The 13,258-nt window shown below is 46.1% G+C and overlaps 1 protein-coding gene across 3 annotated transcripts in view; it reads left to right on the forward strand.

The window, feature by feature from the left end:
• LOC120370264 (myomegalin-like) overlaps positions 1-13,258 on the forward strand; it is a 163,678-nt gene that overhangs the window by 24,149 nt on the left and 126,271 nt on the right. For all 3 annotated transcript variants that reach the window (XM_039484693.1, XM_039484680.1, XM_039484685.1), the window contains exon 3: positions 6,580-6,800. In XM_039484693.1, the coding sequence (XP_039340627.1) occupies positions 6,580-6,800 (221 nt within the window). The remainder of the gene's footprint in view (positions 1-6,579; positions 6,801-13,258) is intronic.

Consider the following 13,258-nt stretch of genomic DNA (forward strand, 5'->3'; position numbering starts at 1 on the left):
GTTGTGTGATGTGCTAAATAACACTTCCCTATTCATTTTCTCCATAACGTTTGTGATTTTTGTAGATCTCTATCGTATCTCCCCTTTAGGCATCTCTTTTTTTCTAAAATGAACAGTTCCAGTCTCTTTAATCTCTTCTTAGATGGAAGCTGTTCCATACACCTAATCAAATTTCTTGCTCTTCTCTGTACCTTTTCCAGTTCTAATATATCTTTTTTGAGATGGGGCGACCAGAACTGCGGGCAGTATGCAAGGTGTGGGCGTACCAGGGATTTCAGTTTTGGCATTATGAATTTTCTGTTTTATTATCTATCCCTTTCTTAATGATTTCCAACATTCTGTTCACTTTTTTGACTGCCGCTGCACATTGAGTGGATGTTTTCTGATAATTATTCACAATAACGCCAAGATCTTTTTCTTGAGTGGTAACAGCTAACTTAGACCCCATCATTTTGCATGTGTAATTGGGATTATTTTTTCCAAAGCACATTACTTTGTACTTTTCAACATTGAATTGCATCTGCCATTTTGTCACCCAGTTTTGTAAGATCCCTTAATAACTCTTTGCGGTCAGGTTTGAACTTAACTGTTCTGAATAATTTTGTATCGTCTGCAATTTTACCACCTCACTGCTCACCCTCTTTTCCAAATTTGAACAGCACTGGTCTCAGTACAGATCCTTGGGGGACCCGACTATTTACTTCTCTCCATTTATTTCTACCCTTTGTTTCCTATCTGTTGACCAGTTATTGATCCATGAATGGAGCTTCCCTCTTATTCCATGATTGCTTACTTTGTTTAAGAGGCTTTGGTGAAGGACCTTGTCAAAGGCTTTCTGAAAGTCCAAGTACACTATATCCTCCTGGTCACCTTTGTCCATGTGCCTGTTTGACTATCTCAAAGAATTCTAACAGATTGGTGAGAACATAAGAACATAAGAAAGGCCGTACCGGGTCAGACCAAAGGTCCATCTAGCCCAGTATCTGTCTACCGACAGTGGCCAATGCCAGGTGCCCCTGAGGGAGTGAACCTAACAGGCAATGATCAAGTGATCTCTCTCCTGCCATCCATCACCATCCTCTGACGAACAGAGGCTAGGGACACCATTCTTACCCATCCTGGCTAATAGCCATTTATGGACTTAGCCACCATGAATTTATCCAGTCCCCTTTTAAACATTGTTATAGTCCTAGCCTTCACAACCTCCTCAGGTAAGGAGTTCCACAAGTTGACTGTGCGCTGCGTGAAGAAGAACTTCCTTTTATTTGTTTTAAACCTGCTGCCTATTAATTTCATTTGGTGACCCCTAGTTCTTGTATTATGGGAATAAGTAAATAACTTTTCCTTATCCACTTTCTCAACATCACTCATGATTTTATATACCTCTATCATGTCCCCCCTTAGTCTCCTCTTTTCCAAACTGAAGAGTCCTAGCCTCTTTAATCTTTCCTCATATGGGACCCTCTCTAAACCCTAATCATTTTAGTTGCTCTTTTCTGAACCTTTTCTAGTGCTAGAATATCTTTTTGAGGTGAGGAGACCACATCTGTACACAGTATTCGAGATGTGGGCGTACCATGGATTTATATAAGGGCAATAATATATTCTCAGTCTTATTCTCTATCCCCTTTTAATTATTCCTAACATCCTGTTTGCTTTTTGACCGCCTCTGCACACTGCGTGACATCTTCAGAGAACTATCCACGATAACTCCAAGATCTTTTCCTGACTCGTTGTAGCTAAATTAGCCCCCATCATGTTGTATGTATAGTTGGGGTTATTTTTTCCAATGTGCATTACTTTACATTTATCCACATTAAATTTCATTTGCCATTTTGTTGCCCAATCACTTAGTTTTGTGAGATCTTTTGAAGTTCTTCACAATCTGCTTTGGTCTTAACTATCTTGAGTAGTTTAGTGTCATCTGCAAACTTTGCCACCTCACTGTTTACCCCTTTCTCCAGATCATTTATGAATAAATTGAATAGGATTGGTCCTAGGACTGACCCTTGGGGAACACCACTAGTTACCCCTCTCCATTCTGAGAATTTACCATTAATTCCTACCCTTTGTTCCCTGTCCTTTAACCAGTTCTCAATCCATGAAAGGACCTTCCCTTTTATCCCATGACAGCTTAATTTACATAAGAGACTTTGGTGAGGACCTTGTCAAAGGCTTTCTGGAAATCTAAGTACACTATGTCTACGGATCCCCTTGTCCACATGTTTGTTGACCTCTTCAAAGAACTCTAATAGATTAGTAAGACACGATTTCCCTTTACAGAAACCATGTTGACTATTGCTCAAGATTTTATGTTTTTCTATGTGTCTGACAATTTTATTCTTTACTATTGTTTCAACTAATTTGCCCGGTACCGACGTTAGACTTACCGGTCTGTAATTGCCAGGATCACCCCTAGAGCCCTTTTTAAATATTGGCGTTACATTAGCTAACTTCCAGTCATTGGGTACGCCGATTTAAAGGACAGGTTACAAACCTTGGTTAATAGTTCCATAACTTCACATTTGAGTTCTTTCAGAACTCTTGGGTGAATGCCATCTGGTCCCGTGACTTGTTAATGTTGAGTTTATCAATTAATTCCAAAACCTCCTCTAGTGACACTTCAATCTGTGACAGTTCCTCAGATTTGTCACCTACAAAAGCCAGCTCAGGTTTGGGAATCTCCTAACATCCTCAGCCGTGAAGACTGAAGCAAAGAATCCATTTAGTTTCTCCGCAATGACTTTATCATCTTTAAGCGCTCCTTTGTATTTTCATCGTCAAGGGGCCCCACTGGTTGTTTAGCAGGCTTCCTGCTTCTGATGTACTTAAAAAACATTTTGTTATTACCTTTGGAGTTTTTGGCTAGCCGTTCTTCAAACTCCTCTTTGGCTTTTCTTATTACACTCTTGCACTTAAGTTGGCAGTGTTTGTGCTCCTTTCTATTTGCCTCACTGGGATTTGACTTCCACTTTTTAAAGGAAGTCTTTTATCTCTCACTGCTTCTTTTACATGGTTGTTAAGCCACGGTGGCTCTTTTTAGTTCTTTTACTGTTTTTCTTAATTTGGGGTATACATTGAAGTTGGGCCTCTATTATGGTGTCTTTAAAAAGGGCCCATGCAACTTGCAGGGATTTCACTTTAGTCACTGTACCTTTTAACTTTTGTCTAACTAACCCCCTCATTTTTGTATAGTTCCCCTTTTTGAAATTAAAGGCCACAGTGTTGGGCAGTTGAGATGTTCTTCCCACCACAGGGATGTTGAATGCTATTGTATTATGGTCACTATTTCCAAGCGGTCCTGCTATAGTTACCTCTTGGACCAGCTCCTGCACTCCACTCAGGATTAAATCTAGAGTCGCCTCTCCCCTTGTGGGTTCCCGTACCAGCTGCTCCATGAAGCAGTCATTTAAAGTATCGAGAAATTTTATCTCTGCATTTCGTCCTGAAGTGAAATGTTCCCAGTCAATATGGGGATAATTGAAATCCCCCACTATTATTGGGTTCTTAATTTTGATAGCCTCTCTAATTTCCCTTAGCATTTCATCATCACTATTACTGTCCTGGTCAGGTGGTCGATAATAGATCCCTACTGTTATATTTTTACTAGTGCATGAAATTTCTATCCATAGAGACTCTATGGAACCTGTGGATTCGCCTAAGATTTTTACTTCATTTGAATCTACACTTTCTTTAACATATAGTGCCACTCCTCCCCCTGCACGGCCTGTTCTGTCCTTCCGATATATTTTGTACCCCGGAATGAGGCATGATTTCCCTTTACAAAAGCCATGCTGTCTCTTCCCCAACATATTGTGTTTATCTATGTGTCTGATATTTCTGTTCTTTACTGTAATTATAAACAAAACAAGCCCCTGACATCCAGAGAGGGTCAAGCAAATAGCCTTAACTGACCCCGATAGTGATACCCTGAGAAACCACCCAGGAACTCTGAGACAACCTTATCCATCCATCACAAAGCATTTCAACTCCTGGGTGAGCACAAAGGCTAGATAATATTGTCCCTTTTAGCTTGAGTAGTTAGCCAATATATGGGGTCTTGTCGGGTTGTTTCCCTTAGGAGGAGAAACTGATGATACAAATCAAATGTTTCTTTGGTGCAATCCTATTTATTTACAAAGAATGTATGGTAGGAACAACCAACAGCTGGGACTTACTGGCTAACAATACTAAGCCTGCTGCCAGCCAGCACTTTGTGCCAAAGAAGATCTTCTGGCTTCCTTTCGGGGCCACACGACCCCTGCTTCTCTGACTTTCTCCTGGCTTTTCTGGCTTCTTTCTGCTTCTCACACCCACCTCTGCCATTCAATTAATGTCCTAGCCCAGGAGCAGATTTACCATGAAACAGACCATACATTGGCATGGGGCCCCCAATGATAGCCCCCCCCCAAAATGCAGGACAAATATCTGACAACCTGCCCCCGAGTCCTGGCTGGTGGCAGCAGGGTGCAGGCAGGCAGGTGGCTGGTGGTCCCATGCCACTCCCGGAAGCAGCTGGCTGCTGGCACGTCTCTGTGTTCCCCTGGTGGGGGGTGGCTCCACGCGCTGCTCCCCCTCCCCTCCGGGCAGCACATGGAGACCTGCTGCCCGCCTCCCACCCAAGGGGCACACAGAGACATGCCAGCAGCAGCACAGCAGGGCTAAGGCAGCTCCCTGCCCACTCTGCCTCCCTCCCTTCATGCTGTTTTGCTCCCTGACACGGCTGGCATGTCCCTGCAGCCCCTGGGGGGAGGGTGTCTCTGCGCACTGCCTCCGCCCCAAGTGCTGACTCCACAGCTCCCATTGGCCGAGAACTGCGGCCAATGGGAGCTGCGAGGGCACTGCCTGCGGGCAGCAGCACATGGAGACCGCTTGGCCCCCCCTGCCTAGGAGCCGCTGCTGGTCGTTTTGGGAGCTGTGCTGCCCAAGGTAAGCACTGCCCCCCTGCCCACCTCCCGCACCCCAGCCCCAGCCCGGATCCTGCACCCCACACCCAAACTTCCTTCCAGAGTCCGCACCCCCTCCCACACCCCTGCCCAGAGCCCGCACCCCGCACCCAAACTTCCTTCCAGAGCCCTCACCCCCTCCTGCACCCCAACCCTCTGCCCCAATCAAGGTACCTCACTTTATTTTCATTTACTTTCCATTACTTATAATATAGGAGGAGAATGAAGAAAAAAGAGAATGAAAAATGGGGGGCGGGGTGAAGATAAGAGAATGTTCTTCTTGGCTGGGTCCCGGGGGCATGGGCCGGGGGCAGGCGAAAAGGAAGCTGTGCACAGGGCCCCACTAACTCTAAATCCGCCACTGTCCCAGCCCTTGGCATTTGCCATCAGTTCCCAGGGAAACTCCTCCTATATTCGCTGAGTTAGTTCTTGCTCAGGTCTTCCATGTGGCCAGTGCTTTGCATGGTGGTGTCTATTAGTTCAGCTATCTTTCTCCATAAAGAAGCTTAATTGCTTGTTCCATTTAGGCAGAATGGAGGACAGATAGCATCTCCATCAACGTCAGTGAGGTCTGTGACTGTCCATAGATCAAAGACCTGCTTTTTGGTAGCTACCAACATCCTCCAGTATAACAATAAATTACTCTTAACTGTACAGCTTGCAAAATCTGGGTGCAGAAAAAACTGGACTTTCTAAATTCCTGATTAGTCCTGCAGGCTGTAATTCCCTGTTCCTCACTAAGGCACCAGTTATACTCGGTAAATACTGTATCTACAAGGAATGTACTCCCAGACCCCAATCATGACATTATAGCACTTGGCATGATGAGAATAAAGGGATTAGTCGAGTGACAAAGATTGGAGGTGCCAGGACAGGGGCTACTCTGAAACCTCTACATTTTAGGTGTTTTTGCAGCAACAGACTGTTGGCTTTGTAAAGCCCTTATGAAAAACTGATGGGGTAGCTGGGAGATGGGCATGGCATGACCACTGTACCAGTACACAGACCTCACAGAATTAAAATGGCCATGAGCGTAATCTAGGAACTTCAAGACAACAGGAAAAGTCCTTGGATCCCAAAATAACCCAGTTTACATTGTACTGATGTGATGCTGCAAATACCTGCTGGCGTGAACGATGGGGTGTGAAATCCAGCTCTAAGCCTAGATGTGTGAGGGATGTAGCAAGGCAGGTTTGGAGGCTAGCATTCCTGATACAGGAATCCCAGGGTGAGGTTCTCTGGCCTGGGTGATAGAGGAGGTCAGAGTGGATTAGCGCAATGGTCCCTTCTAACCTTAAAAGCTGTGGCTCGCTCCAGGGAAGAGTTAAGGTTGTTTGGGTACCTTACTGGTGCATTTCCATAATTTCATATAATAGCCTCACTTTATAATTTAACCTTGACTCTGAATTTCCTGAGTTTCCAATGATTGTTAAGTGGGAAAATTTCAGCATTCCTGTAAGGCAATGTTACCCTCAGATGATGACTGTTTAGTCTTAAATTACTGATAGGTGCTTTAACTCCAGCTTGATGCAGTTTTTATCTGGAGGTATGATCCAGTTTTGCTTGTCAAGCATGTATATGAAACAGACACTTCACACACTTGAACTGCATTTCCTCTGTGCTCCCTTTCCAGCTGTTCTCTGCGATGCCCTAGAGCAGGGGAACCTAGGCATCTCCGATGAAGACCCCCTGAGGCAGACACCCATGTCAGGACTCTTTGAGACAGCCCATCACCCAGTGCCGGCTCAGACTCTGCCAGGCCTTGAGCAGAGCCCTCTAATGCAGACTCATGTCCTCAGTGACCTGGAGATGGGCCCTGTAGTGCAGACCCAAACCCTGCGAGATTTTGAGAAGGTAAGTCCCACCTTGGGGCCAAACTTGTCCTGATGTCAATGGGAACTTTGCTGGCGCAAGGGCTGGATAACATGGGGGCCTACAGACCCAGCCTGTTATTCCTAATGCAAATAGAACAGTTCACGTGATGTTCTACCTTGCTCTTTTGTCTGCTGGCTCAGGTTATTTGTTTAGGGCCTTGTGTTATTTCTCTTGTCAAGGACTGTCCCAATTCCCCTTGCGTCTCTGTGAGCTCCTGTTGCTTTCTGGCATCATCCATTGCTGGAAGCATATAATAGTGGTTCTGAGGAGTCCCAACTATGCTGAGCCAGGGCCGGCTCCAGGCACCAGCAGGTGCTTGGGGTGGCCAAGGGGAAGGGGCGGCACATCCAGCTCTTTGGTGGCAATTCGGCGGTGGGTCCCTCTCGAAGGGAAGGACCTGCTGCCGAAGTGCCGCCGAAGAAGAAAGTGGCATGGTGGAGCTGCTGCCGAAGTGTCGCCGATCACGATCATGGCGTTTTTTTTTTCCTCGCCACTTGGGGCGGCAAAAACCCTGGAGCCGGCCCTGGTTGAGCCTCATCTTCACAGCCCTGTGCAGCTTGTGTTTGCACTGAAGTGCCTCCTGGGCCCACATAAAGCTTGCCAGGTAGTCCTGGGGTAGAGAGTGATTTGATGGGCTGGTTGGGACTGAGGCTTCAACTCTCAGCGCTCTTTGATCTTCTCCAGAGTCTGTAGCCTTTTTTGCCTTTGGCCTATGCCAGTTCAATGAGCAGTGTTGTGGTTTCCAAGTAATCAGAAGAGACTGGGTTACAGGAGTGGGTTATTTCCTTACTAGGGGAGAAGTGAGTTGAGATGGACATACTCCTCTTGGACAGAGGGCCAGAGGACACTCTCTAGCTTGCAGAAATAGTATCCCTTTCAGAACTCCTACAAAACTGCTCTGTGCTCCAATCCCACCCGGACTAAAGGGGAATTTGATAGAGACAGATATAAATAATAAACTAGGAATAGTAGAAAACTGATAAGGGAAACAAAGGGACACAAGGAGACCTTTATGGCCAGCAGAGTTAAGGACAATAAGGAGTTTTGCAAGCATATTGGGAACAAAAAGAATCCTGACAATGGTATTGGTCTATTACTAGATGGAAATGGTAGAATTATCAATAATGCAGAAAAGGCTGAAGTGTTCAATAAATATTTCTGTTCTTTTTTTTTTTTTTTTTTGGAGTGGGGAGAAGATGTAGTCCTATCATATGGTGGTAACATACTTTCCATACTGGTTTAACATCCTCCTGAGATACAGCTGTTACCAGGGCCGGCTCCAGACCCCAGCGCGCCAAGCGCGCGTGTGGGGCGGCATTTTGCCGGCAGGGCGGCAGGCGGCTCTGGCGGACCTTCCGCAGGCATGACTGCGGAGGGTGCACTGGTCCCGCGGGTCCGGTGGAGCAGCCGCAGGCATGCCTGCGGGAGGTCTACCGGAGCTGCGGGACCAGCGGACCCTCCGCAGGCACGTCTGCAGGAGGTCCACTGGAGCCACGGGACCGGCGACCGCCAGAGCGCCCCCTGCAGCGTGCCGCCGTGCTTGGGGCGGCGAAATTACTAGAGCCGCCCCTGGCTGTTACTAAAGTTAGACATTTTAAAATCAGCAGATAACTTGCATCCAAGAGTTTTAAAAGAGCTGGCTGAGGAGCTTGTTGGACTGTTACTGTTGATTTCAATAAGCCATGAAACACTGGTGAAATTCTAGAAGCATAGAAAAAAGCTGATGTTGTGCCAGCATTTAAAAAGGGTAAATTATAGGCCTGTCAGTCTCACATTGATTCTGAGAAAGATAATGGAACAACTGATATGGGAGACATTTAATAAAGAATTAAAGGAGGGTAATATAATTAATGCCAATCAACATGGGTTCATGGAAAACAGACCCCGTCAAACTAACTTGATTTTTTTATGAGATGACAAGGCTGGTTGATGAAGGTAATAGTGTTGGTGTAATAAAAGCCTTTCTGTAAGGCATTTGACTTGGTACTGCACGACATTTAGATTAAAAAAACTAGAACAATATAGAATTAACACAGCACTCATTAAAAGCATTAAACACTGGCTAATTGATAGGTCTCAAAATGTAATTGTAAATGGGGAATCATCATTGAGCAGATCTGGTTCTAGTGGGGTCCCGCAGGGCTTGGTTCTTGGCCCTATGCTATTTAACATTTTTATCAATGACTTGTAAGAAAATGTCAAATCATCACTGATAAAGTTTGCAGATGACACAAAAAGTGGGGGAGTGGTAAGCAGTGAATAGGACAGGTCACTGATACAAGGTGATGTGGATCAGTTGGTAAGCTGGGTGCAAACAATGTGCATTTTAATACAGCTAAAAGTAAATGTGTACATCTGGGAACAAAGCATGTAGGCCATACTTACAGGATGGGGGACTCTATCCTGCAAAGCAGCAACTCTGAAAAAGATTTGGGGTTGGTGCTGGATAATCAGCTGAACATGAGCTCCCAGTGCCATGTTGTGGCCAAAAGAGGTAATGTGATTCTTGGATGCATAATTGGGAATCTCGAATAAGAACAGAGAGGTTATTTTACCTCTATATTTGGCATTGTTGTGACCACTGCTAGAATATTGTATCCAGTTCTGGTCTCCACAATTCAGGAAGGAAGTGGATAAACTGGAGAGGGATCAGAGAAGAGCCATGAGAATGACTAAAGGATTAGAAACCCTATAGTGATAGACTCCAGGAGCTCAGTCTGCTTATCTTAACAAAGAGAAGGTTAAGGGGTGACTTGATCACAGTCTGTAAGTACCTACGTGGGGAACAAATATTTGATAATGGGCTCTTCAGTCTAGCAGAGAACATTTAAATTCAGACTGGAAATAAGGGGTAAATTTTGAACAGTGAGTGTAATTAACCAATGGAACAACTTACCAAGGGTTGTGGTGGATTCTCCATTGCTGACAATTTTAAAATCAAGACTGGATGTTTTTCTAACAGATCTGCTCTAGGAATTATTTGGAAGCAGTACTCTGGCATGTATTATACAGGGGGTCAGACTAGGTGATCACAGTGGTCCACTATCTATTGAGATAGCTTCTGCTGCCAAGACGTGGTGTCCTCTGCCCTATGCCGGCCTCTGCCCCACCACAAAGGGTTTATCTACATTCAGTGCACTAAAGTAGAGTGTAGCCGCAGCAGCAGGCTCTGCAGGAGGGTCTAGGTGCCCTGAGTATGTGCCTAGGGTCTCTGACAGATGTGCCCTTGGCATGGCTAGCTCCTCCTGCTGGTCTCGTTGCAATGGCTACGGTCTGTCTTGAGCGCACCACCTCAGTGAGAGCTAGCTCAGGTACTTCTCCTTGAGCTGGGAACCACCGCCCTCCCCCGGCTCCAGGCACACCCAAACATGGTTACATCCTTTAACATCAGGTGGCATGGGCACCATATGAGAACCCAGACAGACAGACATACCTGGGCTGGCATGACAATTGTGTTTCTGCTGTTGGTGTCTCTTTCTGGTGCCCTCCTGACTCCCCTGCCCCTGGTGGCTATGCTCCTCGCTCTTCCCCCCTGGAGAGCCTCTGCTCCCTCACTTCCACCTTTTCTCCCCTCCTGTTATAGCAGCAATGACCCTGGCCCCTCCACTCCCTGCCTCCCACTCTGCTTTGCCTGGGGGAGACCCCCGCACGTGGCTTCAAAGCTGTGGAATTTGTTGTGTCACCTTCATGGGGCGCCTGTGCTGGAGCCACGGAAAGTAAAGGGCTTTGATGGATGGATCTGTCGAATCCCACCCCTAAGGTCTGGGCTCAGGAGACACCCAGGGGTTTAACTGCTGGCGTGTGACATAAAAGCAGTGCAGCCTGAGGGTAGCTGCCCAGCGTTCGACACAGCCGTAGATCAACAGGGGGCGTTACTGCATGGCAGGCTGTTGTGGAGAGGATTCCCACCCCGGCCTGCTGTGCACTAAGTCTCTGTGTCCGCCAGCCCCTTGTGCAGAGCAGGCCCTGTGGCATAAACACGATCTCATGGCTGGAGCGAGGGCATAAGGGCAGATGCCGCGGCTCCTCGCAGTGGGCATTGCAAGGAGACAGGAACACAGGCTCGCGGGGTGCTGGCAAGAGTTGGCCACATCATGGGGCCTGAGCAAAGCAACGCACCACAAGTGGCTTTTGCAGGCAGTCGTACCCCTACTTGCTATAGCATTGCCAAGGATCCTAACCCAGGAGAGGCAGGGATGGTTCCAGGGAGCTAGGGCCAAGCCTGTGGGATATTGCAGGCTTATTTAGCTGGATGGTTACCTGGGGGAGGGATAGCTCAGTGGTTTGAGCATTGGCCTGCTAAACCCAGCATTATGAGTTCAATCCTTGAGGAGGCCACTTAGAGATCTGGGGCAAAAATTGGTCCTGCTAGTGAAGGCAGGGGGCTGGACTCAATGACCTTCCAAGGTCCCTTTCAGTTCTAGGAGATTGGTATATCTCCAATTATTACCACAGATTCGAGGGGGCAGTTAGCTACACTGGGGGTTGGGGGACTTGAGAGGGAGCGATTAGCCTGTTTGCTTACTGAGAGCAGTATTACCAACCCCTCGTGATCAAAACTCACGAGTGAGGCCCCCCAACATGATGCGATGGAGGTATGAACTACTGGGACTCTGTCTTTAGCCCCCAAAGTCCATATTTTCTGGACCATTACTCAGCATCATTGGCAAGTGGTTGAAGTATGTGTGTGGATGTGGGGTGTGTTGCAGCCGAGTGATGGGGCCCAATCACCCGCGCACACAGTCAATGTCTCTAGTGTCATTTAAACTGCTCTGTCTTTGACATCATTATAACTGTGTGTTCAAAGAGACCAGGGCCTCAGTGTGCAGGGTTTACACTCTAAAGAGTTTTGCTACTTGTTGATCTTTGCCTTGGATCTTCTTTGATTGCGGGGAGGGGAGGGGCAGTACCCTCGCTCGGGCCCTGCCAGGCTGAGGCTCCAAGGGCTGAGGGAGCACATGAAAATAGGTTAGATCTAATGCAGAGCTGCCTCACCAACTCCATTACCCTCTAGTTCCATTTGCTGGAATATAAGGTTAACTAATCCAGATGACTTTTATTCAGTGCAATGCTGGACTATTTTGGGGACGGGGGGACCAGTCAACAATCTAGCCGTGTGCACTACAGTTTCTAGCTATGGCACAGAGTGGTGCACCAGCAGGATGACTTGGCTCCATGCATGTTATTTTCATTCAGTGAGAGAAGGCAAATTAATGTAAGCTAATGTAACACCAATATATAAAAAGGGCCCTAGAGGTGATCCTGGTAATTACAGACCGGTAACGTAAGTACCGGGCAAATGAGTTGAAACAATAGTAAAGAATAAAATTGTCAGACACACAGAAGAACATAAATTGTTGGGCAAAAATCAACATGATTTCTGTAAAGGGAAATCGTGTCTTACTAATCTATTAGAGTTCTTTGAAGGGGTGAACAAATGTGGACAAGGGGGATCCAGTGGACATAGTGTACTTAGATTTCCAGAAAGCCTTTGACAAGGTCACTCACCAAAGGCTCTTACGTACATTAAGTTGTCATGGGATAAGAGGGAAGATCCTTTTATGGATTGAGAACTGGTTAAAAGACAAGGAACAAAGGGTAGGAATAAATGGTAAATTCTCAGAATGGAGAGGGGTAACTAGTGGTGTTCCCCAAGGATCAGTCCTAGGACCAATCCTATTCAACTTATTCATAAATGATCTGGAGAAAGGGGTAAAAAGTGAGGTGGCAAAGTTTGCAGATGATATTAAACTGCTCAAGATAGTTAGGACCAAAGGAGGTTACTAGTGGAGTTCCTCAGGGATCAGTTTTGGGACCAATCTTATTTAACCCTTTTATTACTGACCTTGGCACAAAAAGCGGGAATGTGCTAATAAAGTTTGCGGATGACACAAAGCTGGGAGGTATTGCTAACACAGAGAAGGACTGGGATATCATACAGGAAGATCTGGATGACCTTGTAAGCTGGAGTAATAGTAATAGGATGAAATTTAATAGTGAAAAGTGCAAAGTCATGCATTTAGGGATTAATAACAATAATTTTAGTTATAAATTGGGGACACATCAGTTGGAAGTAACAGAGGAGGAGAAGGACCTCGGAGTATTGGTTGATCACAGGATGTCTATGAACCGCCAATGTGATATGGCCGTTAAAAAAGCTAATGCAGTTTTAGGATGCATCAGGCGAAGTATTTCCAGCAAAGATAAGGAGGTTAGTACCGTTATATAAGACACTGGTGAGACCTCATCTGGAATACAGTGTGCAGTTCTGGTCTCCCATGTTTAAGAAGGATGAATTCAAACTGGAACAGGTTCAGAAACGGGCTACTAGGATGATCTGAGGAATGGAAAACCTGTCTTATGAAAGGAGACTCAAAGAGCTTGGCTTGTTTAGCCTAACCAAAAGAAGATTGAGGGGGATATGATTGCTCTTTATA

The sequence above is a fragment of the Mauremys reevesii genome, linkage group 8 (genome assembly GCF_016161935.1).
Source record: "Mauremys reevesii isolate NIE-2019 linkage group 8, ASM1616193v1, whole genome shotgun sequence".
Lineage (NCBI taxonomy): Eukaryota > Metazoa > Chordata > Testudines > Geoemydidae > Mauremys > Mauremys reevesii.